The following is a 22,782-nucleotide window of genomic DNA, read 5'->3' as shown; positions in this document are numbered from 1 at the left end:
GGCCCACCTATTTGCTTCTACCTCACAACAAAACATTAATGATCAAATTAGGCAGGAGCCAAAACCAAGAGGGCAGGCCCAGCCTCTTTCGGGCTCCGACGGGTGTGGATAGGCCTGCCCTTGGCCCGGGCATTCCCCGCGCGCTTCCCGTGCAGCAGTGTGCCCCCTCGCACTTTATAGTGCTCATTGGAAATGGCAAGTGGGAGCAAGTGATGTCGAAAATGCCCGCCTCCTCGCAAGTGCTTAAAAAGTGTCTCAGAGTTTGCAGCAGCTGCAATATGAAACAAGGCCGCTAGGTGGCGTCAGCTCCATGCAGTCGCAAGGGCCGGGAACCAGCAGTGCCAACTGCAGCAGCATTATCAGGCGAGGTTGGTAGGGGAAGAAGCAGCAAAGGAATCTCACAGGAGGATAAACCTCAGCTGACCCCCCCTGATGTGCATCGTGAGCCTGAAGTGTGAAGCGCTCTGGCAGGTCGTGACATGCCTCACAGCAGTCTCCAGCAGTCTCCAGCATCACAAAACAGCGCCACCTATGGGACCCACGCCGTATTAACATGACAAGCTCGGGCCGAAGCCTACCAATCAGCAAAATGTAGCAAATGACAATGAGTACAGTTAACACTAAGCTAGTAATACCATGCTAAAACTAAGCAACCCAATGTAGGAGCCTGGCTCTCTATGTAGTGTACAAAAAACAATGTGCACTGTACAGAGAGTTTGAGCAACCCCATGTTGGTTTACAGAGGCAAAAACTAGACCACCTAATGCTCTAATTTCTGTAGTAGCTTGGTTGAGCAGTTAGGCCAATCTTGGAGAAGTGCTAAGCATTTGTTGTGCTGGCAGTATCAATAAATGTGGACACACACTCAAAACACTAACTCGAGACCAATTTATAAAAATACTTCTGATTTTTATAAAATTTTTAAGACCAAGATCATCAAAATCGGGTAAGTACGTTTTAAGTAATGATTTTTCAAAGTTTGGCAAAAATAGTCTTTTGTGCGTAATTACACATCATAGGAATCAATGGGAGAAAACTTTAAAAATGCATATAAAATCAGGCAATGCTTTCACATTTGTCACCTTCTGGTTTTAGGTCGAGGTCATTGAGATGTCGTGTTAGCCAGCCGGAGAAGTTTGGCGGTTCCTGGTTCGAGCGGGAGCAGCGTCTGACAGTCTTGGAGACAAGGGGACCACTTGGAAATACTCTGCACAGGCGGACTTAAAAAGGAGTCTGTTGGCCCGTCTTGAGTGTAGAGGTTGCAAGGGGTTGGGGACTCCTAGCGCACAGCTTGTTCTCCGATGCATGGGCCAGGGAGGCCGGGTGCAGAGTAGATATGTTAGCCAAGAGCTGTAAGCAAAGGAGCCTTTGGAACCATGGGTGAAGTCCCTTGGAGGGTGGAATGCAGGTCAGCAGGGCCACTCTGGGGGATGGTTCTTGGGTGTCCTGATGTCCCTAGACTGGTGCTTGCTTCTGGTTCTCGGAAACTCCAGAGTGGACTTTTTTTCTGGGTGTATGACATTGGGGGTCCAGTACACCTGGCTATTGCACAGTTCAGCCAGTGGAGGTCGCAGGGCCACCAAACTTGGCACACTTGCAGGGTTTGTCCTCTTGGTCCGTCTGGGAAATTTTTGTCTGGCTGCTTGGTCTGGTTCCTTGGTCTGCAGCTGGTCAGTGAACTGGACTTCACTGGATCTTGCTTGCTGGTTGCAGGGAGTGATGCCTTCTCTCTGGAGGGACCTTCTTGGCAGTTTTTAGAAGGTTGGAGGTCCTCTGGGGTTTCGTAGAGTCTGTCTAAAGTCCAATCGACCCCTGGGTGCACCAGGCAGGGTTTAGCGTCTTTTTCTTCTTGCAGCACGAGTTCCATTCTCGAGCCTGGGGTGTTCTTTGTCATTGGCCTTCTTGTGTCCGTCAACTCTGATCTACTGGTCTAGGGATGCCCACTAAATACTGCACTTAGGAGCTGTTAAGGGGAGTACCTGGTAGTGGCCAGTGGGCCATATACCTTAGGGTGGCTACACCCACTATGTGATCACTTCCTGACAGGAGAGGTTACATCCCTAACCCTGATTGGCTATTTTCCTACCATGCAAGATGTAGGAAAATAAAATTGAGAGGTCACCTTGCCTGCTACACCTGAGGGATGGTGCTGGGAGAGAGCAGCCACTCCTCCTAAGTCTTTGTGCATTTTTTGGCCGTTGCTCCCGCCAAAAGTGGGGGTTTCCAATGGAGGCGGCCATCTGCTGCTAGCGGCAGTGCTAGGGGTCGAGTTCCAAGGGCAGCAAGGCCTTTGCAGTTTGCAGGCAGGGCAGTGCACATTCCTGGGGGAGGAGGTGTAACACCTCTGCACAGGAAGGACTTTGTTTTCTGGTCCCAGAGAGCAAAGGCCCTCACCCTAAGGATGCAGAATCTTGTCTGGTGGTGGCAGGTTGGTTGGGACTGGCCAGCAACCATGCCAGGGTTAGTTAGCTTTTTAAAGGGCACATCTAAGGTGGCCTCTGGGTACATTTTGCAATAAATCCAATTCTAGTACCAGTTTGGATTTTTTGCCCTGAGTTGTTTGATGCAAAACAACCCAGGGCTCAGAGTGGCCATCCTGTAGCTGTGAAACTCATACTGACCAGTGTCCAGCACATGCATTTAAAATGCCTGCTTTGTACACTTACTATGTCCCAGGTTTGGCAAGGACACAGTAGGGGCATATTACTCATGCACCTATGCCCACACATGCATTATAGTGCACGCTGCCTTAGGGCTGTAATGCCTGCCAGAGGGGAGGCTTACCTATACTGCATGCAGTGCGTGATAGGTCACACAGGCTGTATGCCATGTCAGGTTTGCATTTTGTATTGCACCAGGCCAATCAACATTCAATGGAAGTGCTGAGTGCACTTGGATGCAAGGTTCCTGAGGGTGGCACAATCTATGCTGCTGCCCTCAGGGGCCTACCCTCAGTATCCCATGCCCTGGGTGCCTAAGTATGATTTATTAGGGATTATAGGTGTTGCCGTAGCAATGCATTACAACAGTTTTTGGGAAAGTGATCTGGCCCTTGGAACCTGTTTAGCAGGGGCCCAGGGCACTCACAACTTTGAAACCACGCCATATACCAAGGAAAAGGGGGAGATAACCATGTCAAAAGAGGCACTTTCTCACATCCAAGAGTTGTTAAGTAAAGCAAGGACTTAACTGATGAGCAGTGAAGAATAAGGAAGAGGAACAGGTATCATTAATATACATACATCAGACTGTGTTGTGATTTGTTACTTGTTGTCATGACCATCTACTTCCTAAGGTTCATGGGATATGGAGTGAATGTTTCTTTTTTACTTATACACTTTTAAACTGCTATTAATAAAAAGTGAAGAAAGAAATGCATAATCCTTGCTGCCGGTCTTAACATAGAATTTAAACCTCTTGACAAGATAGCTAGAAATCAAGGGCTAACATCATGGATGGCAATTACAAACACCATTTGAGAGGGTGTTAATGGACAGTGAGTGAAGTCCAAGAAACTCTGGTATCTGTCCACTGGGGAGAAGAGACAATCACTCCAAATAGCCTGTGATGCAGGAAAGTGGCTGCCTGACAGTCCAGTTAGTGGTGGAGGAACTCATGCCATAAACCGTGAACCAAGGGGGGAGGGGAGACCCAGGTTCAGACTAACCCCAGTCACGGATCATCATTGCCAAAAGATAGAGCTCTGACCAGAGACCCTCCTAGGCCCTCAGGGCCTGCCTGAGGCCAAACGGGACCCCCAGCCGCCCCCTCCGGGTCTAAGCTTGTGCAGCACGAGCTGGTCACCATCTAACATGGGAAGGGATGTACTGAGCCATTCAGGCACTACCTTATGCGGAGTGACCACAGCAGTAATACACGTGCCTGGCGATTCTCAGGGGATTAATAAAAGGGAGCTGAGGAGCTCTGGGCCAGTCCCAAAATAGTGATTTTGATCATGTAGTGTGTGAGAGAGCGTAGCTTATATAATCTATATTAACATGAAATGTTTATGAATTCATGTGTAATAATGCCGCATAGAAACTGTAATGGTAAAATTCTGCTTAAACGTGCACTTGAAATGTGACCACGGGGAGTGGCCACCAATGTATACGTAGACTAATAATGATGACTAAAATGTTTATAAATTGTTATATTGAATAAGTTCTATACTAACTATTAATCATTATGTTATTGAATCTGTGCTGAAATCCTTGTAGGCCTTAAGTTAGCATGAGCCGAAGCTTAGCTGTTTGGCTCTCATATTAAACATATTTTTCCTATCTTACAGTGTGCTGACTCGCAAAAGGACATGACCTCTTGTTTTCTTCAAACTAGAAGCTGAATGTAACCATAGTAGATCCATTCCCATGAAATCCCCATTGCTTGTAGAAAATGTTAACCAAAATGCAACAGTGTAGATTAATGTAATGTACAAGGTCATTCAAACCGGTGAAGACAATGGAGCTACTGACCAAAAGATGTGCAAAGAATTACAGAAGGATGAAATCATACCGGACGTGCTACCTCTGAAGACGTAAATTATGAAGACCAATGAGAAGTCTGTAAAATAATATGGGGTGAAAGATTAATGACTTAATGTGTTTTCTAATAGGTTAAAGATAGTGGGGTATAACCAACGACCAATGACATTTTAGGGGAATGTACAACGAAAAAGGGATAAAAACCCATGACACGGGGAGTCATTAGGAATTAGGTAGGGAATGCTATTGATTTTATCCAGAAACTTTGTCACTCTGTTTGGTGACTTATTGGTTTGCTTAAAACCATCCTCGTCCTTAGATTTGCCCATTTTACACTTTACCTCCTTATGAGGGAAGTGCCCATTTTGCCCCGGAGCTGAGTTCTGACTGATGGCGATTTGACTGATGTCCTGAAGACGAAGACTGAACCTGTGCGCTGACCTAAACTTTGGAGGGTAATTATGACAATGCATTTGTGATTCATCTGTTTGCTTTTCCTTTCTAGGTACCAACTGCTTACTTTTGACAGGGACCATAGTTAGATGTTTTCCAAATTGGTGTTCTAAAATTGTTTTGCATGAAGCCCAACATGCTAATTCTAATCAGTGGTTAGGACAGGTGTTCACTAAACTGACGCAAATAGACAAACGACCAAAACTATGCTTTGTTGAACTGACGCGTTATTGACACTCTGCTAATTGATCTATGTTCACGCCGTGTTATGTTCTGATGTTTGTGATTCTCGCCCTAATGAAATCTTACCAAAGTTGCCATATCGTGACTATACTATTATGTTTCTTGGTTTTGAGATTAACGCATCTGCTTTTAGAATTGTAATCAATAGGGAATAAAACTTCATAAAATTCTACTAAACTGGTGTGGTTATTCATGACTGCAAGGTCATTGTAGTGTCTTGAATTAATTGATGACTTTGACTAAGTTGAAATGTATTGTTGTGATAAATATTGATGACATTATTGACGTATTGATTGACATATTGATTAGCTATCTCGCCCTAAGGTGTCTCTCAACTGGGTCAAAAGATTCATTGGCCTGAAACGAGTCCTGATGTGAAATAAATTATCATAAAGGGACGCGTTAACACCTGCGTTCCTGCAGAAGCAAGCAGTTAGGGTTAGGTGGACCCGCTCGCCATCCCAGTAGCTCCCTATACAAACCAAAATACCCAATTCAGGCGGGAGACTCCACATTTTCCAAGAAAGAAATGGCTTTACTTCAGGTGTCGCCTGCTAAAATTGCCTTTATTTCAGTATGCCTATTCCCGCGATTTCTTTCTTTAAAATCTCCCACTTTCTACTTTTAAAATGTTGGCGTGTATACATCCCAATTTCCACATTTTAGGAGATTTTCGTGCAGAGTTTAACTTTTTGTGGTAAATCCACTTTTTTGAAATACATTTCCCCTTACCTTTCAAGTAGTACAATTGCATCGAAGAACGCAAGCTGTAAATACCGTTCAAAACACTACGCTCAGAGTCCTCGTCTTAAACTATGTTAAAAAAGGTATTTTCAAGCAATTTGAAGCTCTTAATACCAGACCCAAGATGGCAGCGACGTTTTGCCACTACCAGTTGCTAAGCGCACCGCCCCTTTAAGACTTAAAGGGACGGCCTGTGTTAGAGGGAATGGGCGGCTAAATATGGCTGCTCCTCTGGAGAGGCGCTGTCCTGAGTTGCCTTAAAGTTTTCAGGAGACCGGCCGACTGCGTGCGGGAGGAGACACTGGGGCTAGCCCGGTGCTGCACCTGGAAAGGTGAGGAAAGGGGCAATGGCCCGGAGGAGGATGGGGAGGGCAGACACCGCATGCAGATCATGGAGAGTCATGACAAAGGCGCTTTTCCTACAATTAGGAGGAGATTGGGTTCAGTGTTGTGCTAGGACCCCATTCAGGGCATGCCGTGCTAATCTTCAAATGAGAACTTCGTTTCATTTTCGGAGTGGCCTCGTATCAAATGTAACCGGTGGAAGCAACGTGCATTGAGCGGATTGCGGTGTGCTGTGGTGTCTGAAGGGGTCTCTGTGCAGGGATAGGGGAAAGAGAGTGCGCTGTGTGTGTGCGTGGAGGGGGCCGGTGAAGCGTGTCTGGATTTAGGCCTCCGTTGGGCTGCGAGTAGGGATGAGTTTGGTGTGGAAAAGGATGATGTGGTAGTAAGTGTTTGGGAGAGGTGTAGGAATTCTCGATTGTGAAAGGGAGAGGGAGGAGCGTTGTTGCCATTGGAGCAGATCCTCTTGAGTCAAAGCGCTTTTCGTTTTTCTTTGCACAGCGCCTGTGAAATCTATTCTATTTAGTATAAATCTTAAAATTGGCATACATTCTGCCCTCTTGATTTCTTTGCTTTCACTGGTTCCTGTGCTTGCCACTTACTTTTCCTCTTTTTCTGTTGGCGTCAGGCTATTTTCTTGCATTTACCAGTGCTTGTTCCAAGTGTGTTTGCTCTTATCAGTGTTTCGAGGCCCAAGTATTGTGTTCCTCCACTTCGTTTCCAAGCAAACCTTCTACAAGAGACACCCCTGGAGTCTCGTTTGACTTTTGCATGAATAATTGTCATTAAATGTGTATGCGCAGCGCATAGAAGCAGCAGCTGCGCCCTGCTATATAGCAGAACGGAGGCAAGTGTCTGTGGGGGTGGCTGGATGTTGTGCCTCACACCAAGACTCGATCACTGCGCAGCAGCACTCACTAGTCTCCCAGGGCTGAAACAGGCACCCACTCTAGTGCTCCCTTGTGTTCCAAGGCCAGCACGCCGTAACACAGAAAAGCATTAGGAGAAGGCTGTTCGGCAAGTTACTGAGTTTTTATTTTCAAAACCAGAAAATTAAAAGTTCAAACCTAGCAATGCTTACTGAAAAAACAGCTGCTGCAAATACATAGTTGAACTTGCCTGTAATATTAGTGAGGGGTTTCTACTCTTACGTTCCTAGAGTTGTCTAGACATGCATTTAAAGGAATAATCCCATTGTGATTTATTAGTAAAAGTCCTTCATTATTTATAGGTGGGGACGCGCCTGAGAGCTGGTTTCATCACAGTAGCGAATATGTGCTGCACAAGTACATTGAAGAATATGCAGTGACAAAACTGAATACACGATTGGTTTGGAAAAGCGATTCCTTTCACCCGATTTGTGTTGCCTCATTCGTTGCATGCATGCAGGGGTCTTCCCCCGTAGCCCTTCTGTCAGAGAAGGCAATGTGCTCTGCTTGGGGTATAGCAATCTATGCAAGGCAAGCTTCTCTGGGCCTCAAGATCCTTGTTTGGGGGTTCATTTCTCACAGTGGCTTTAAAATGCAAATGAAGTTCTTATTCCTGTTGATGTGTTTCATAAATGCGATCCTTACTAAACATGTTTTTATGTTCCTAGACAAGTGTAGCATCGGCCCTCAGCAGGGCCAGCCCACCCTACACCGTTGTGCAGGTGTGTCACCTCAGCATAACCCTCATGCGTCGGCCTAATGACAGCACCCAGGCATGACGTATCTGAGGGGTTAAAAGGTGAGCGGAGAGGCGCGAAAAGCAGTTATTGAGTTACGGAGATGAGTGATAATAAAGCATTGGTTACCGTAATTGGCGGCTCATCGTTGTTTTTTCCGCTGCACCTGCCGACTTTACAATTGGCAACGAGGGTAGCGAAGCCCGCTGCCTTCCTGTACCCTGCCTCGGCCCCACCGCCCTCTGGTGCATTTCATCCAGCAGCCGTTGGATTGCTGCCTGCACGGCAGCGCTTACACACGCACGTGGCCTCCGGCCCAGCACAACCGGGACAAGGTCCTTCCTGGCTGCATCTGGCAGCCTGGCACTCACAGCCCCGCCCTCCTGTTGCAACGGCCCCGCCCGCACGACCACGAGGAAGGTGTTTATCCCCGGCCTCTCCCACGACCGCCGCAAGCAGTCTACAGCAACCAGCCTCAACGCTGCCAGGCCTGCAGAGCTCTTCAGCTCGGACTTCTGCGTCTCTGCTCCTCCCAGCCTGCAGCCAGTTATGGCCTCACCCTCAGCATCAGTCAAGTGGCCAAAGAAAAAGGCCTTCCCTGGGCACCATCTGCTGGGACCTGCCCAAGCCATTTACCAAAGGTGAGGCCCTTTCAATCTTGAGTTAAGACAACTACCTCATCCAGAACGTGGTATCCTGCACTGTACCTCACACACCTATCGGGCACACTCACGCCCAGTGCCATGGCAGGCATTCTGGCCCTGGAACCTTTCACCAGCGCCCCACCCACCCATGCCGCAAGATGGAAAGCATGGCTGGAAGGCCTCGAGACCTATTTCGAGGCTCTCGAGGTGAAGGATGAACAGAAGAGGCCCCTGCTTCTCCATTTGGACGGGGTGGACATCCACAAAATATCCAGGTCTGTACACAAGGCGAAACTGCATACGTACAACACGTTAAGAGGCAATCACTGTACATTTTGAACCATATGCCAACCCGGACTATGAACTCTTCTTGCTGCACCAGGCACGCCAAAACACCAATGAATCAGTAGACCTATTCTATGCGCGTCTAAGAGAGCTGGCCAGCACATGCACATTGCCTGACGAAAAAGACGAAATAAGAGCTCAATTCATCCAGGGTTGTTCCTTGTCAAAACTTTGGGAGCACATCCTACAAGAGCTGAACATGCAGATGAGAGACATCCTCACCCGAGTCCGCTCACAAGAGTTGTCAAAAATTAGAGCTGTGCATATGGAACAGGCACCACCCATCAATGCAGTAACTGCAGACCCAGCACAAAGCAGGACTGAAACACCAATAGGAAAACCAAGAGACAAAGTCTGCAGATGGTGCAGAAGCCTTCTACCGCATCCAGCAGGCTGCCCAGCCCGAGGAAAAACTTGCAGCATGTGTGGCAGACTCCACCACTTCGCAAAAGTCTGCTGCTCTGCACCGAAAACACCTACCCCCAAGAAAGCCATTCGAGCTGTAACTACCTCTCCCATCACTGCATCCGACAGCGACATGGACGGTGACCAATGGGTAGTCCATGTCATACATACCGTCGGTAACCGGCGACTGCCCATGTGTCAAGTGGTGCTACACCACCAACACGTTTCAGCCCTAATAGACACCGGAGCGTCAATTAATCTCAAGGCTGAAGACGTATACCAGAGACTTACAGACCCACCACCGCTAAGACCCACTTAGCACAGGTCCATGCTTTTGGAAGCAGACCCCGCTCGACATAGTCGGCGTTTTCACAACAGACATTGCCCACGAAAACACAAAGATCACAACCAAGATCTGTGTCACAAGAAGGGGCAGGGTTCCTTCTTGGCTGCTACGCTGCTCAGAGCCTTAATCTGGTACATTTCGCATTAAGTGTTTACACCAACGGTCTAAAAAGCCTACTGAGAGACTTTGGCCACTGTTCGAGGGCATTGGATGCCTAAAAAGGCCCAGGCCTTAAACTCCACATAGATGAGTCAGTAGCCCCCGTTGCCCTCCGACACAGTAGAAAAAGAACTCCTCCTACTAGAATAAGCCGGCATAATTGAAAAGGTGTCAGGGCTCACTCCGTGGGTATCTCCCATAGTCGTTGCCAAGAAACCCAAACAACCGAACGCTGTGAGGCTCCGCGTAGACATGCGCCTCCCCAATCAAGCCATCAAAAGGGAGAGGCATCTGACCCCATCATCAACGACATGGGAGAGCTCTCAGAGTCCAAGCGGTTCTCCAAGATGGACCTTAGGTCGGGGGTACCACCAGATCTCCCTGCACCCCGCCTGACGCCCGATCACCGCTTTCTCCACCCACCCAGGCCTCTGGAGGTACACCCCCCTAAAATTCGGCATCTCCAGCGCTGCTGAAGTGTTACAGCACATTATCAAGGAGGTCCTGAGAGGACTCGTCCGGGTTCTCAACGTAAGCAATGATATTCTGGTACATGGCCCCACTCTGGAGGACCACCTGGCAAGAGTACGAGCAGTGTTTGTAAGATTGCAAGAGCGAGGCCTGACGCTCCACAAAGAAAAATGCAAGTTTCTCAAGAGGGACATACGTTTCTTTGGCTATTGTTTCTCTGAACATGGCATCTGTCCAGACCCCCTCAAGGTAAAGGACATCCAGGAAGCACCAGCGCTGATATCTGCCTCTGGAGTCAGAAGCTTCCTGGGGATGGTCACATATTGTGGCGAGTTCATAAAGAATCTGTTGGACCTTTTGAGGACACAAAGAAAGCCCTTTCCGCAGAAACCACACTCACCTTTAACCTCACGCGGGAGTCACAGCTGGCGGTGGATGCCAGCCCCACTGGAATAGACGCCTTCCTGGCACCGAAACAGGACTGCGGAGACTAGGCACCCATCGTGTCGGACCCTCACACTAACCGAACGGTACTTCCAGATAGAGCGGGAGGCCATCGCAATTCACTGGGGGTGCAGCCACTTCCACCTCCATCTCTACAGCAAAGCCTTCCCTGTAATCACTGACCACAAGCCACTAATACCACTCTTCAAGGAGTCATCCTCAAAGCTGCCACCACAGATCGAGAAGTGGATACTACAGCTGCAGGAGTTCGACTTTAGCATGGGGTATCGACCAGGCACCCGAAACCCGGCTGACTTCTTATCCTGTCATGCTCGCCCAGCAACACCGCAGGAAGTGGAAGAAGCACAGGAAACATAGGAATACGTTCGGTTGGTGGTTGACCAAGCCGGTCCACTGCCCATACCACTTTCGGGAGTGGTGGAAGCTACCAACCAGGATGACTGTCTGCAGATAGCCATAAAGGCTGCCAAGTCAGGAGACTGGCGCCCGCTGCAGCACCCAGCGGCCTTCCGCACTGCAGATGCCCTTGCCAAGCTCCAGGCACTCTTCAATGTCAGACACGAACTGTCAGTGAGGGAAGATGGGTGCCTGCTGAGAGGACACACCACCCCCGCATGCTGCCCACCTGCCTGACGTCTAGAGCTGTGTTCCTGGCACCCGGGGCCCACCAGGGTATCGTCAAATCGAAAAACCGGCTCAGGAGTAAAGTCTGGTTCCCTGGCTGAGACCAGCAAGTAGAAGAAGTGGTCAGGAGGTGTGCCGCCTGCCAAGACAGTGGGCCATCTGATTTCTCTCCCCTCCCCCCGCGGTAATCACAGAAGAAGGCCCTGCAGCCCCTTGAGAGAGAGTCAGTCCAGACTTTGGGAGTCTACCCAATGGGTGCCACATGCTGGTGGTGGTAGATGATTACTTGCGTTACCCCGAAGTAGAAATTGTGCAGTCCACCTCGGCTGCTGCGGTCATCCCGAAGATGGAGAAACTGATGGCCACTCACAACCTGTTAGGCGAGGTCCGCACTGACAATGGGCCCCCCCTTCAATAACCGGGAGTGGGCTGAGTTCCTAAGGTCCCGAAACACCAGACACTGCCGCATCATGCCCAGGTGGCCATGGTTTTGTAAGAACACTAACCAAAGTGATCTGGATTGCAGTAGCAGAATCGCAGAATGTTGAAAGCTCCATCTACACATTCCTCCGAGAATACCGGGTCACACCCCATGCCACCACCGGGGTTGCCCCAAGCCAACTCTGTTTTGGCCGAACCGTGACCGACGCCATACCACACCATCCAGCGTGAACAGCACAGCCAGAACCCCAATACAAGTCAGCACAGCGGAAATCACGCACCAACGAGTATGCCTCGAGGACGCGGCAGGCCCGCCTGATAGCCATCCGGATAGGGGATACCGTTCTGGTAAAAGACCGTCACCTAGGAGGAAAGTTCTGGTTGCCGTTCGAAGCCGACCTGTGGTTTGTAAACGCAGTTAACGCAACCATGGTAACCGCGACTTGAGGATCACAGACTGACCCAAAATGTATCTCACTTCAAACGATTCTCTGCAACTACCCAGTCGGTGCGGAACAGTGGAGGCACCGCTGCACCTGAGGATCCCAATGATGCAGACGCCGCTCAGCCCCGGCCCTGCAAGCCCGGATTGGCGGAGTGCCCGGCGGTGGTAAGTACGGCTGCCAGCCCACAGGGAGTACCTTGTTCCCCACAGTCCGAGCCACCAAGCACCAGCGGGGGGCCACGACAGCCTGCTGGGAGGTCCGGAGGTGTGCAATATCACCTAAGCCAAAACCCCAACCCTTCTAGACACTATGCTGATTTCATATCAGACTGATGCCGCCGGCCAAGGGGTGCCCTGAACTGATGTGTCCTCTGTGTGTATATCTTGGAACCTGCGGGACGTGTTTCCCCTATATATACATATATACATGTATTTATGTTGTTCGGAGTTTTGGTTTGTTCATCTCTAGTTGGGGAGGAGTGTGGCATCGGCCCTCGGCAGGGCCAGCCCACCCTACACCCTTGTGCAGGGGTGTCACCTCAGCATACCCCTCATGCGTGGGCCTAATGACAGCGCCCAGACATATGACGTATCCGAGGGGTTAAAAGGTGAGCGGAGAGGCGCGAAAAGCAGTTTCTGAGTTACGGGGACGAGAATGATAATAAAGCATTGGTTACTGTAATTGGCGGCTCAGCGTCGTTCTTTTCTCTGCACCCTCCAACTTTACAATATGCAAGCTTATTGGTTAGTAAGAGAATATTCTGTGCTGCCTTTGTACAACTTTGTTTTTGTTTTTTGTTTCTTCTAGGCATTTGAAGTCTTTGGAGAATACTTTTATGTTAAAGGCTAAAATTCTAAAGCAAACAAAACATGCAGCAAAATGACACACTGGTGTGAGTGAATGTGGCGTGATGTAATTTGGTGTGTGTGGTGCGCAACTGCCACTGGTGTGGCACTTGGCGCTTTTGTCTCATGCTGAAGCAATTGTGGGCATTCAAAAGAGGTGGTGAGATGGAGTGTGTCCAGTGAGCTTGTTATGGTGTACAAGGACTGCAACTGTGTCCCATTACTGCAGCAGTGCGTTTGTTTTAATGGCTAAGCTTGGGAGTGTAGTGCAGGAAGTTGCATATACTGCGCATGCTCTGTGTTCTTCAGAGTGTAAACTATCCACACATATCTTTACGCTTTTGGGTGATATCAGCAAGTCTAAAACATGTTATTTCTGCATTTATATTTGAAATCCGGTTCACAGAAACATGATTTCAAAGCAAAACTTTAGTTGGTTCTAACAAAAAGTCTGACTGTTCCATTATTAGTTCCTATATCCGCACATTGTTAATGAAAAGCGAGTTTACATATGGCTCAGAACAGTGGTTCTCAGCCTGTGGTCCGGGGACCCTTGGAGGTCCATGAAGCCTCCCCAGGGGGTCCACAACAGCTTAGTAAATTAAATAATAACAGATTAGGCCCCCAGCTTTCAGTAATGATTCATTGGGGGTCCCCAGGTTTCAGTAATGATAAAGTGGGGGTCCAAAGAAGTCAAAAGGTTGGGAACCACTGTCTTAGAAGAAAGAACATTGTAAATAATAAGCAGTTGTCTTATTAACATTTTAAAATCCTTTGTCACAGATTTCATTTACCTATACAGCTGTAATGGAAGAAAATGTTAATTAAATTTGTTGAGAATTATAGAAAGGAAATATATCTCTAGTATAGAACATTAGTTTTTATCATATTCTTTAATTGGTGGTGTTTTTTTTTTTTTTTTGAAATAATGCTCCAGGCAGACACATTTTTTGTATGTGAGGCGTAGATTGGCATTTAAAACTGAACAAGATCGTATAATTGCATGACCCAGACTTTGACGCTACACCAACAATCGCTTTATTTAGCAATTGGTCACGGTTGATTTTTATGCTAATGTTTCATGTGGTTGCTTTTTTTTTCATATTTAACCCTTTGAGTGTTAAGGTTATAGTGTAATCAAGGGCGCAGTGCTCAACTCCGGATGGCTTAGTGTAACCTAATGGTTTCTGGGAGTTGTAGTCTTGAATGGTTTCAGTCAGTCAATCGAAGGAAGAAAAAAAATGCTTTGTAAAGAAAACTGCAGATATTCAGTATTGTCCTGTGACTGTGCATTGTTGGCTTGTCCGAGAGAAGATATTCAGAAAGCAAGGTATCTTGTGACATCAACCTCATGGTCATGTAGCATTAGCACTGTATTGTTTTCTAATACAAAACACTTGTCCAAGTTTGTCTGGAGTGGTCCTCTGACGGTGGGGACCTTACAAGTCATTTAATGTCGCCGCGCACACTCCAGCTTGTATCCTTTCTGGGCAATGTACTCTGGTGGAGAGTGAGAGACTAAGCACAGGGAGTGGATTAGAAGAGAAACAAGTGGTTGCTGGAGGAATCTTGGCCTGAAATCGAGCTACGAGTTGCACAAGAGAGTGGGTACGATACAGATAAGGTGGCTTGTACTGGAAGATTTTGTTTGCTGTGCACGCCCCCCAGCTATTTTACGCTGCCTCTTCTCTGCTTCGGGTGAAAAGTTAGCTTTGCAGTGCACTCTTCTAGGCCTTAAATAATTTAAAGCCCAAACCAGTCGACCAGCAAACTGTTCTTCTGAAAACGCATGCGCAAAACTCCCACAGAAGTCAATATGCCACATTTGATTGTACTCCAAACCCCTTTGGACTTCCTTCTTCAGAACAGTTGTAAGCCCATCTTCTGGAACATTCTCATACCAAGGCTTGCCTCTGACTCAAATTCTCATTGTGCCTAGAGGCAGACCTAGCTTAATAAATGCAAGCATACCAAAGAAGGTGCTCTTTACATTTCTTTGTACAGGGCTTGGTTTTAAGATGGCAACATTTTAAAAAAAAGACTGGAATGGGGCAGTAAAAAATAACGCAAGCTATGTGACAGCACTAGAAGTCTGTTAGGGATGCTTCGTATGGGAGCTGGGACCAGCTGTATAGATGGGGTGTGTTCTTGGCAAGCTTCATAGAAGAGGAAGGAGCTAGTAAGAGGCTACAGGAGTCTCCATGTTGTTGCAGCTGCACCAACTCAATATTACTGATTGAATGAAGCGGATTTTACAGTGCTCCGAAACATGAAATGTGTTTTTGATATACTGGTTTATATAGCACAAAGAAGCTATTTGGTGAGAAATGCTGTACTTTATGGCTAAATTTACTTGCAAAACCAAAAGGTCCCAGAGGCGAGACCTATTGGCTTTGCCAATTAATTTGGCTATGATGTCACTCCTCTCGTTAGATTCTTGTGTTTTTTTTTTTAATTTATTTTTATTGGGTTTCTTTCTTCTTGCTACTTTTCTATCTCTTAAGTCTCTCCACTTCATGGCCTCTTTTCTGCCATTTAGTTTCATTCTCTGCTTCTAATCCCACCTGTTATCACTCATCCTAAACTTACAACTAAAAAGAATATTAATAATCACATAGGCGAAACCTAATGCTTTTACAAGTGCTTCTTTTGTTTAGATCTTTACCCAAAAAAAGTCTTTACAACCACTAGTTTCCTAAATTATATAAAAAAGCCAAGACAACAAAGAGGATAATTAATGCAACTTAACCCCCTCCTCTGTCGATTCTGCCCTTCCAGGTTTTGTGGAGAGTTGATTATAATCGTGCTATTCCAGAGCTGGAGCTTTCAGGGAGACACAGTCACTGTTTTTAAAAAATTAAGTTTGACAGGGTTCAAGATTCTATATGTATGTCTTTGCTGGACGGTTGGGGTTGTACAAGTAGGAACGTATAATCGTTTGTGATACAGATATTTTTCAAGTCGGCTTCATAGAAATTTGTGTACTATTTTAGCTTTTGAAAGACAACTAAGCACAGTGCATTTTTCTTTAGTGTAAAATTGGTCAAGGAGGAAATATCCAGCGGCTGACATGTAGTCAACTACACTGTGTGATCCTGAGCAAATCCCTATTCTTCACTGTACTTCAATTTCCTTGACTTCCAAATTTGGGAATGCCTGGAAGTAATTAATTTCAGTGTGTGACCAATGCAAAAACAAAAATAATCGGCCCATTTGACATCCATGGGAAAAAGTACCCCCTGCTGTACATCATAAGGATATTGCAAGTCAACAAGGGGGTCCATGATCGTATAGGGGAAGGAGACCAAAGGCAGGATTCTTTTATAAGGTTATGGAACGCGGAGATGACTTGCAATATCCTTATGTAGGGCAGGGGGTACTTTATTCTTTATAAAATATGGTCACAAAATTACCTTCCACACAAACCACTTAAATCGTTGGTGCTTTATTCTTTCATATGAATGAGAGAACATGTCTGCAAACATGAAGAATAACAAGCATTTGCAATTTAGTTTACTCTGGTTAGAGCTATTAGCGTAGTAAATTCCTAACTGGACTTTTTCTTGCCACATTAATTGAAAAGTAAAATAGTTGACATAAGCGAGCGGATTCAAAGAGCCACGGCTGCCATGAACATGAGCGCGAAGGAGAGACACAAAAGGAAAAAAGTTTGATCGCAGTCAAACGTATTGGCAAAAGTGCAAGTATCCGTATAACAGGGTCAATGGCCACAGCGGTTACGAAAGTGTCCCAAAGAGGGGCAAATGTAAAGCATTTACCAATTATAACAAATTATTTTTGAAAGACAAGCCCATGAACGACTGGTAGTGATGGGCGTGCGGTAGGCATGGTTAAAAGCCCACAGATAGATTACAGCTGTCAGAGAGCTTGTGCGTTCGACCCAAAAATATATATGGAATCCAGTAAATCGACTGCTCATCATTGGATCAGTTGAAGCAGAGATTCACGTAGGCCCATGTCATCCGTGGGTAAATCGATCAGTCCTCTGGCCTCTTCTTTGCATGTGGACATGTGCTGTATTCCTTTTGTAATGGACATAATCACCAAGACAAGTTGTGGCACTATCTCCTTTATCTGTACAATCAATAAAGTTTGGTTTAAAACTAGTAAAAAAAAATTCCAAGTGATTGTTTTAATTTACTCTTGTTGAAAATGTCTTCCACAGGGATGTGGAATTCCTATCGCCCGACGCCCGGGACATCTTGTTTGGGGTCAAGGGCAACAAGTTTTTATGTTTACTTTGTCCTTGGGACAAGTAGGCCCAACCCTCTGCAGCACAAACCCTTTGGCTGCCTGTTTACAGAGAGTGGAACTCTCTGCAGTTGAGGTAATGTGTTTCCAAAAGATAATTCTGTTCGAACTTGTATTTATGGTTCATTATTTGAAAGCCTTCATTATTAGGGGGAGTGCTGTAAATAAATGTTTTAAGGTCACACTTCACTACTGACGTTGGTTCCAGTACAAAAAAAAAAAAAAAACGTGTATACACATGTTTGAAAAGTTTAGGCTATGAGGCTAAGTGTAATGCTCCCAGAATGCTCTCTGATTAGATGCAAATGAAGTGACATTTCGTAAAATGTTTTGATGCATGCTAGTATTTCCCAAAAATATTTCTAATGGAAAATCAGTGTAACCTTTTTCAACACGATTATGGGAAGCATGAAAGTAAACAAACACTGACAAAGCCAACTGATCTGACATATTTTTTATAAGTCTTTTAGTTTCATCAATGCATGTCTTGTTTTGACATGGCTTCTGTAACACTTTATTGTTGTGGGAGCTACCAGGCCCTCAACATTGTAACAAACACTGGCAAAAAAAACCCAAAACGTTTTTGAACTCTAAAAGCTCACGTTGCCACCAGTGGCATAACAAAGGCCCCGCAGCCGCCCTCCAGGGGGCCCCTTCAGCACAGCACCTTCCCTGAGTGAGTCTGGAGAGGGGGCTCCTCCATGTTCTCTGCAAAGGGGCACCCTCCAGTTTCGTTACGTCACTGATTGCCACTGTAGTTCCTGACACTGAACAAAACTACTTTGTGTGCCAATATGCTCCTTGTGGAAAAGCAGAATGCGATCACTCACAGTAAAGCCAGCCGAAAGAGAGAGAAATAGAAGTTTAATAAAAACAAAATGTCTTTGTTAACACCAGACCTAATTAGGGACCAAGACCCACATGTAGGTAGCTTTTTGCATGTCGCAAACAGTGACTTTCGCTGTTTGCGACGTGCAAAAAGCACATTGCGATGCACAAACCTAGTTTTGCGATTCGGTAACCTGGTTACCGAATCGCAAAACGGGTTTGCGACTCGCAATTAGGAAGGGGTGTTCCCTTCCTAATTGCGACTCGCAGTGCAATGTAGGCTTGTTTTGCGAACGCGGGCGCAAACCAATCGCAGTTTGCACCCATTTCAAATGGGTGCTAACACTTTCGCAAAAGGGAAGGGGCCCCCATGGGACCCCTTCCCCATTGTAAATGTCACTGTAAAAAAAATTCAGAGCAGGCAGTGGTCCTGCGGACCACTGCCTGCTCTGAAAAAACGAAAACGTTTCATTTTTCGTTTTTGTAATGCATCTCGTTTTCCTTTAAGGAAACGGGCTGCATTACAAAAAAAAACTGCTTTATTGAAAAGCAGTCACAGACATGGTGGTCTGCTGTCTCCAGCAGGCCACCATCGCTGTGAGGGCCGCCATTCGCAAGGGGGTCGCAAATTGCGACCCACCTCATGATTATTCATGAGGTGGGCATTTGCGAAGCCCTTGCGAATCACAGATGGTGTCAGGGACACCATCCTACATTCGGATTTGCGACTCGCAAATTGCGAGTCTCAAATCTGAACCTACCTACATGTGGCCCCAAATTCTTAAAGAAAGTCGCAAAAGTGCACCCCATGGTATATGTCGTACCCATATAAAATATTTGTGAACTGTATTTTAGCATGGGTAAATACGCATGTGTAGATTTGCTCATGTGAAAATCTATTGAGCATTTGCAAGTTCATTTTCCCTCCAGCCACTTTCTTCTCAACCCTGGAAGAAGTTCTAATTCTGCCATTGTCAGGAGTAAATGTCCAACCTTTCTTATTATGGGAAAATATTAGAGAGAAGCTGGTGAAAATCTTTAAAATATGCAGGTTAGTAGGTTTGCAGACTCAAACGCATTCCAGCCCTGGAACTATTGCTTACTGCTTCCTCCAGCCCCAGTATGCAGATCTGCAGAAAGGTGGCAAAATAAGGAAATTGCTACAGTAGGGATTGAAAGTGCATGTATATAAGCCCTACTGTGGTAGTAGCCCTGGCATAATCAGAGAGGCTATTATCAGAGCTCTTACATAATGAGATTGCTGCCATAATTTGGCGCCACACTACATGGCACCAAAGGGACAAGTAGATCTTTATACAGGACAAGTAGATTTGAGAAGCAACCTGTCCCCTGGACAAGTAGATATTTTAATAAATTCCACACCCATGGAACTTCCAATATAATTCATTATAGTTCATTATTCTGTGTTGGCGCCATGCCCACAAGAAGGGCTTTTAGCAACCTTTGTTCACTATCTCCCATCAGGCGGGCCGTCATGCATTGGTACAGCAAGCACTGCCCAAATAAAGATGAAATGGAAGCATCTGAGGTCTATGCTGATGGTCACTTATCTGTTTTCCAATGTAACAAGATACTTTTTCCAAATGTCAGGCGGGGAAGATGGGTAGTAAAACAAAATGTGTTGAGAACTTGCTCCCGAGGAAGACCAAAACGAATTAAAATCTTAAACATAGAAGTGTTTTTTGTTTTATTTAGTTTTTTTTCCAGCAGCATTATATTTTCCTCTGAGCAGAGCAAACAGTGATAAAAGCAGGAGTGGGCACCGGTAAACTTCACCACGCGATGGATAGCAGGGTTTTTGCCAAACTCCCCGCTCCAAGCAGAGCAGCAAAACTCTGCGAACTCTGCCAGCAGAGTGGAGCTTACTGGCCACCAATAGTCCTTAAGATGGCTGCAACCACTTCTGGTTCACATGGTGGCAGTCAATCACATCTCAGTTTGAGATCTTTCGGGATCTATGGAGCCTCCACATCCCTAGATATACAAAGCTTATTTTTTATTAACTACTTTAAAACTACTGAATAGATTTACCCCAGAACAAATAAGCAATAGGTCTCTCATTTGCTTGCGTTAGGGCTATTGGCATTGTAAATTCATAACTGGACCTTTCTTGCCACATAAATTGGTCAACCCTGCCTCATAATTTCGGCTTTTACTGCCACATAATTCCAGTGGCCATGCATTTAACTAAAACACTTCCATTTACCTTCATCCTCTATCTGCAGCCAAAAATGAAAATGTCGCCATTTAGCATCCTCATTTAAATCTGCCATGCTAATTTCAATAGAATACCACTTTCACCACCCCACCATCAGATTTGCTGGCTGGCTAATACAATTCCAAAAAAAAGACACAAGAGAGCCATGGAGGAGTAACAACAAACACTATAAGGGTCACCAAAACATATCAAGAGTGTTCAACAGTCATCTACACCCACTAGGAGCATATGTTTAGAAACGATATTTAGGAAACAATATTTATGTAATATACTACTGTACATCGTATTTTGAAATAGGAGTGTGAGAAAACATTGAAGACAACAATGGTGAGTTGAATAGATACACCAGTGAAAGATTAGGTTATCAAAATAGTTGAAAGATTAAAATCAGAGTCTAGAATATTCGACTTTTTGAGGAGTAAAGTATGGTGTAGTCCTGGTTAGTGTCTGAGTGATAATGTTAAGTTCATTATGTGTTCTGATGTGAAACTGCTATTATAGAATAGAGGTGGGGTTATTTTCTAGACTGTTGGAATAGGACCCTGGCAATGGTGCCTGCCATACAGGTTTATGCCTAATAAAGCTGTTTTTACTTACACATGCTTGTCACTGAAGAATCCCAGTCACGGGGAAGCAACATTTTTAGTCCATGGGTTTCTTTTTAACAATCATTCTTCTAGGGTGCACTGGGTCTATTGGTTCAAATGAACCAAAACAAGAATATGTCTCCAGGAATGCACATATTATTTAACTAAAATTCTAGAACTGAAAACATTTTGGCCCAATGACCTCAAATCAGCAGTGAACTTTAGGAGAGCCCATCTCAGAAATGGATGTGCAGCAAGTTGACATAGTAAACAACCTGTTTCCTAATTTTGTAACAATTATTTCATCCCAGAATACTTGGTGCAAAATTCTACATTATTACAAAGACCACAGTCCCATACTTTTCTTTATACAGTTCAACCACTTAGTGACTGAATCCCTTTTGGTGTTTGAAATAGGCAGACCATGGACAACAGCTGATAGTTTAACATGCAGTAGTTCATGTTCGATACTCTTTGGATTTTCACTGTGTCACTAAAGGGGGGTTAATACTCCCTGCATGGCACACCCTCTCAAATTGCAATCAGACTTGATTGGATTAATGCATTGGATGTATTTCAATTTGACTAATTAAGATGTGTAATCCCTGCATCATATAAAAGAGTTGCCTCTCATTTTCACTTGCACTGCCTATCCACAAGTACCTCACACTTCATCTCCCAGTGCAACATTTATGTTTGTGCTTGAGCAGATAATGCGTATTTATAGAAAACTTCATATCCTCCACAAGATGCGTTTTTTTTTAATTTTTTTAGGCAGTTCAAGCGAAGCACATGAAAGCACTCACTAAGCAGATTAAGGATCGCAGTTATAAGAGAAGAAGCTCCTACTTGAATGCCACCACGTATCGTGCCCCTAGGAGGAAGCAGAGGCAGCCATGGGCAGAACTGGTAAAGGATGGACATTGGCCATGGCCAGCTCATGGGAGGAAATAAAGGCAGAAATGGAAACTTGGGATTAAGGTTGCCCAGTGCTGACCGGTGCGACTGGGGCCTGCTTGCATGCACGAGCCCTCTAAGCCTTGTGGAAAAGAAATTGGAGGTCATGTCGAGGGCCAGCAGTGGAAGATGAGCTATATCTCAAGCTAGGCCATATGGCTCTCGGCTGCGGCTTGTAACGCAGAAGCTGATATGGTTTTTAATCCGGTTTGCTTGAGGCAGATTAAGCTACAAGTTCCCCAGGTGAACGCAGTATTCCCCTTCCTGTGGTCTCCTGCTGGTCTTGGGAGGGTGAACAGTCTACCTGGCCTCAGGCTGCAGGCTATTCCCAGAACAGCCAGACACGTAAAGAACCAGCTGCCGCCTTGATGATAGAACCAGGCGCCCATTCACAGAAAGCAGGAGGAAGCGTGAAAGACTCATGCAGCTTAGTACCCGCCCATTCACAGAGGTATCGGGGTGGTTGGGGCGTAAGATGGCTGCTTTCCGCAGCTGTCTCAAAGGTAAGCAAGCAACAGCGAAGGAAAAGAGAGAGCCTCATCATGACCTTAATGAGGGCATCAGACATGTGTGTGGCTACCATCTTAAATTGAGGCAATATACTTTAAATATTCTAACTGTAGCGATACTCTCCACGTATCAGCAGCGCGTAAGGAAATACATGTAATCATATTAGTCGTCATGATTGTCTTTGAGCAGCGGCAGAAACAGGCGCCCTCACAAAACAGCCTCTAAAATGTGATATCTGTCTTTGAATGCACAGCACAGATAACCAGAGA

General features: G+C 45.8%; 1 protein-coding gene and 1 long non-coding RNA gene across 5 annotated transcripts in view; one reads left to right on the top strand and one right to left on the bottom strand.

Annotated features, from left to right (window-relative positions):
- The window catches only part of LOC138246205 (uncharacterized), a 40,191-nt gene extending 31,833 nt beyond the window's left edge, over positions 1–8,358 (bottom strand). Inside the window, exon 1 of one of the 2 annotated variants that reach the window (XR_011194241.1) lies at positions 8,059–8,358. This is a non-coding gene — a long non-coding RNA (uncharacterized lncRNA). Of the gene's footprint in view, positions 1–5,909; positions 6,015–8,058 lie in introns of those variants that run through there. The other variant, XR_011194242.1, reaches the window with a different exon arrangement.
- The window catches only part of LOC138246201 (zinc finger protein 271-like), a 59,996-nt gene continuing 43,309 nt past the window's right edge, over positions 6,096–22,782 (top strand). For 2 of the 3 annotated variants that reach the window (XR_011194239.1, XM_069200543.1), the window contains exon 1: positions 6,096–6,253. Coding sequence is in view for 1 of the 3 variants with exons in the window: in XM_069200542.1 (XP_069056643.1) it covers positions 22,425–22,506 (82 nt within the window). In the remaining 2 variants the exon portion in view is untranslated. Of the gene's footprint in view, positions 6,254–21,820; positions 22,507–22,782 lie in introns of all 3 variants that reach the window. The other variant, XM_069200542.1, reaches the window with a different exon arrangement.

Source organism: Pleurodeles waltl, chromosome 7 (genome assembly GCF_031143425.1).
Source record: "Pleurodeles waltl isolate 20211129_DDA chromosome 7, aPleWal1.hap1.20221129, whole genome shotgun sequence".
Lineage (NCBI taxonomy): Eukaryota > Metazoa > Chordata > Amphibia > Caudata > Salamandridae > Pleurodeles > Pleurodeles waltl.
The sequence above is the reverse complement of the archived record's forward strand: the minus strand, read 5'-3'. Positions and strand labels throughout refer to the sequence as shown.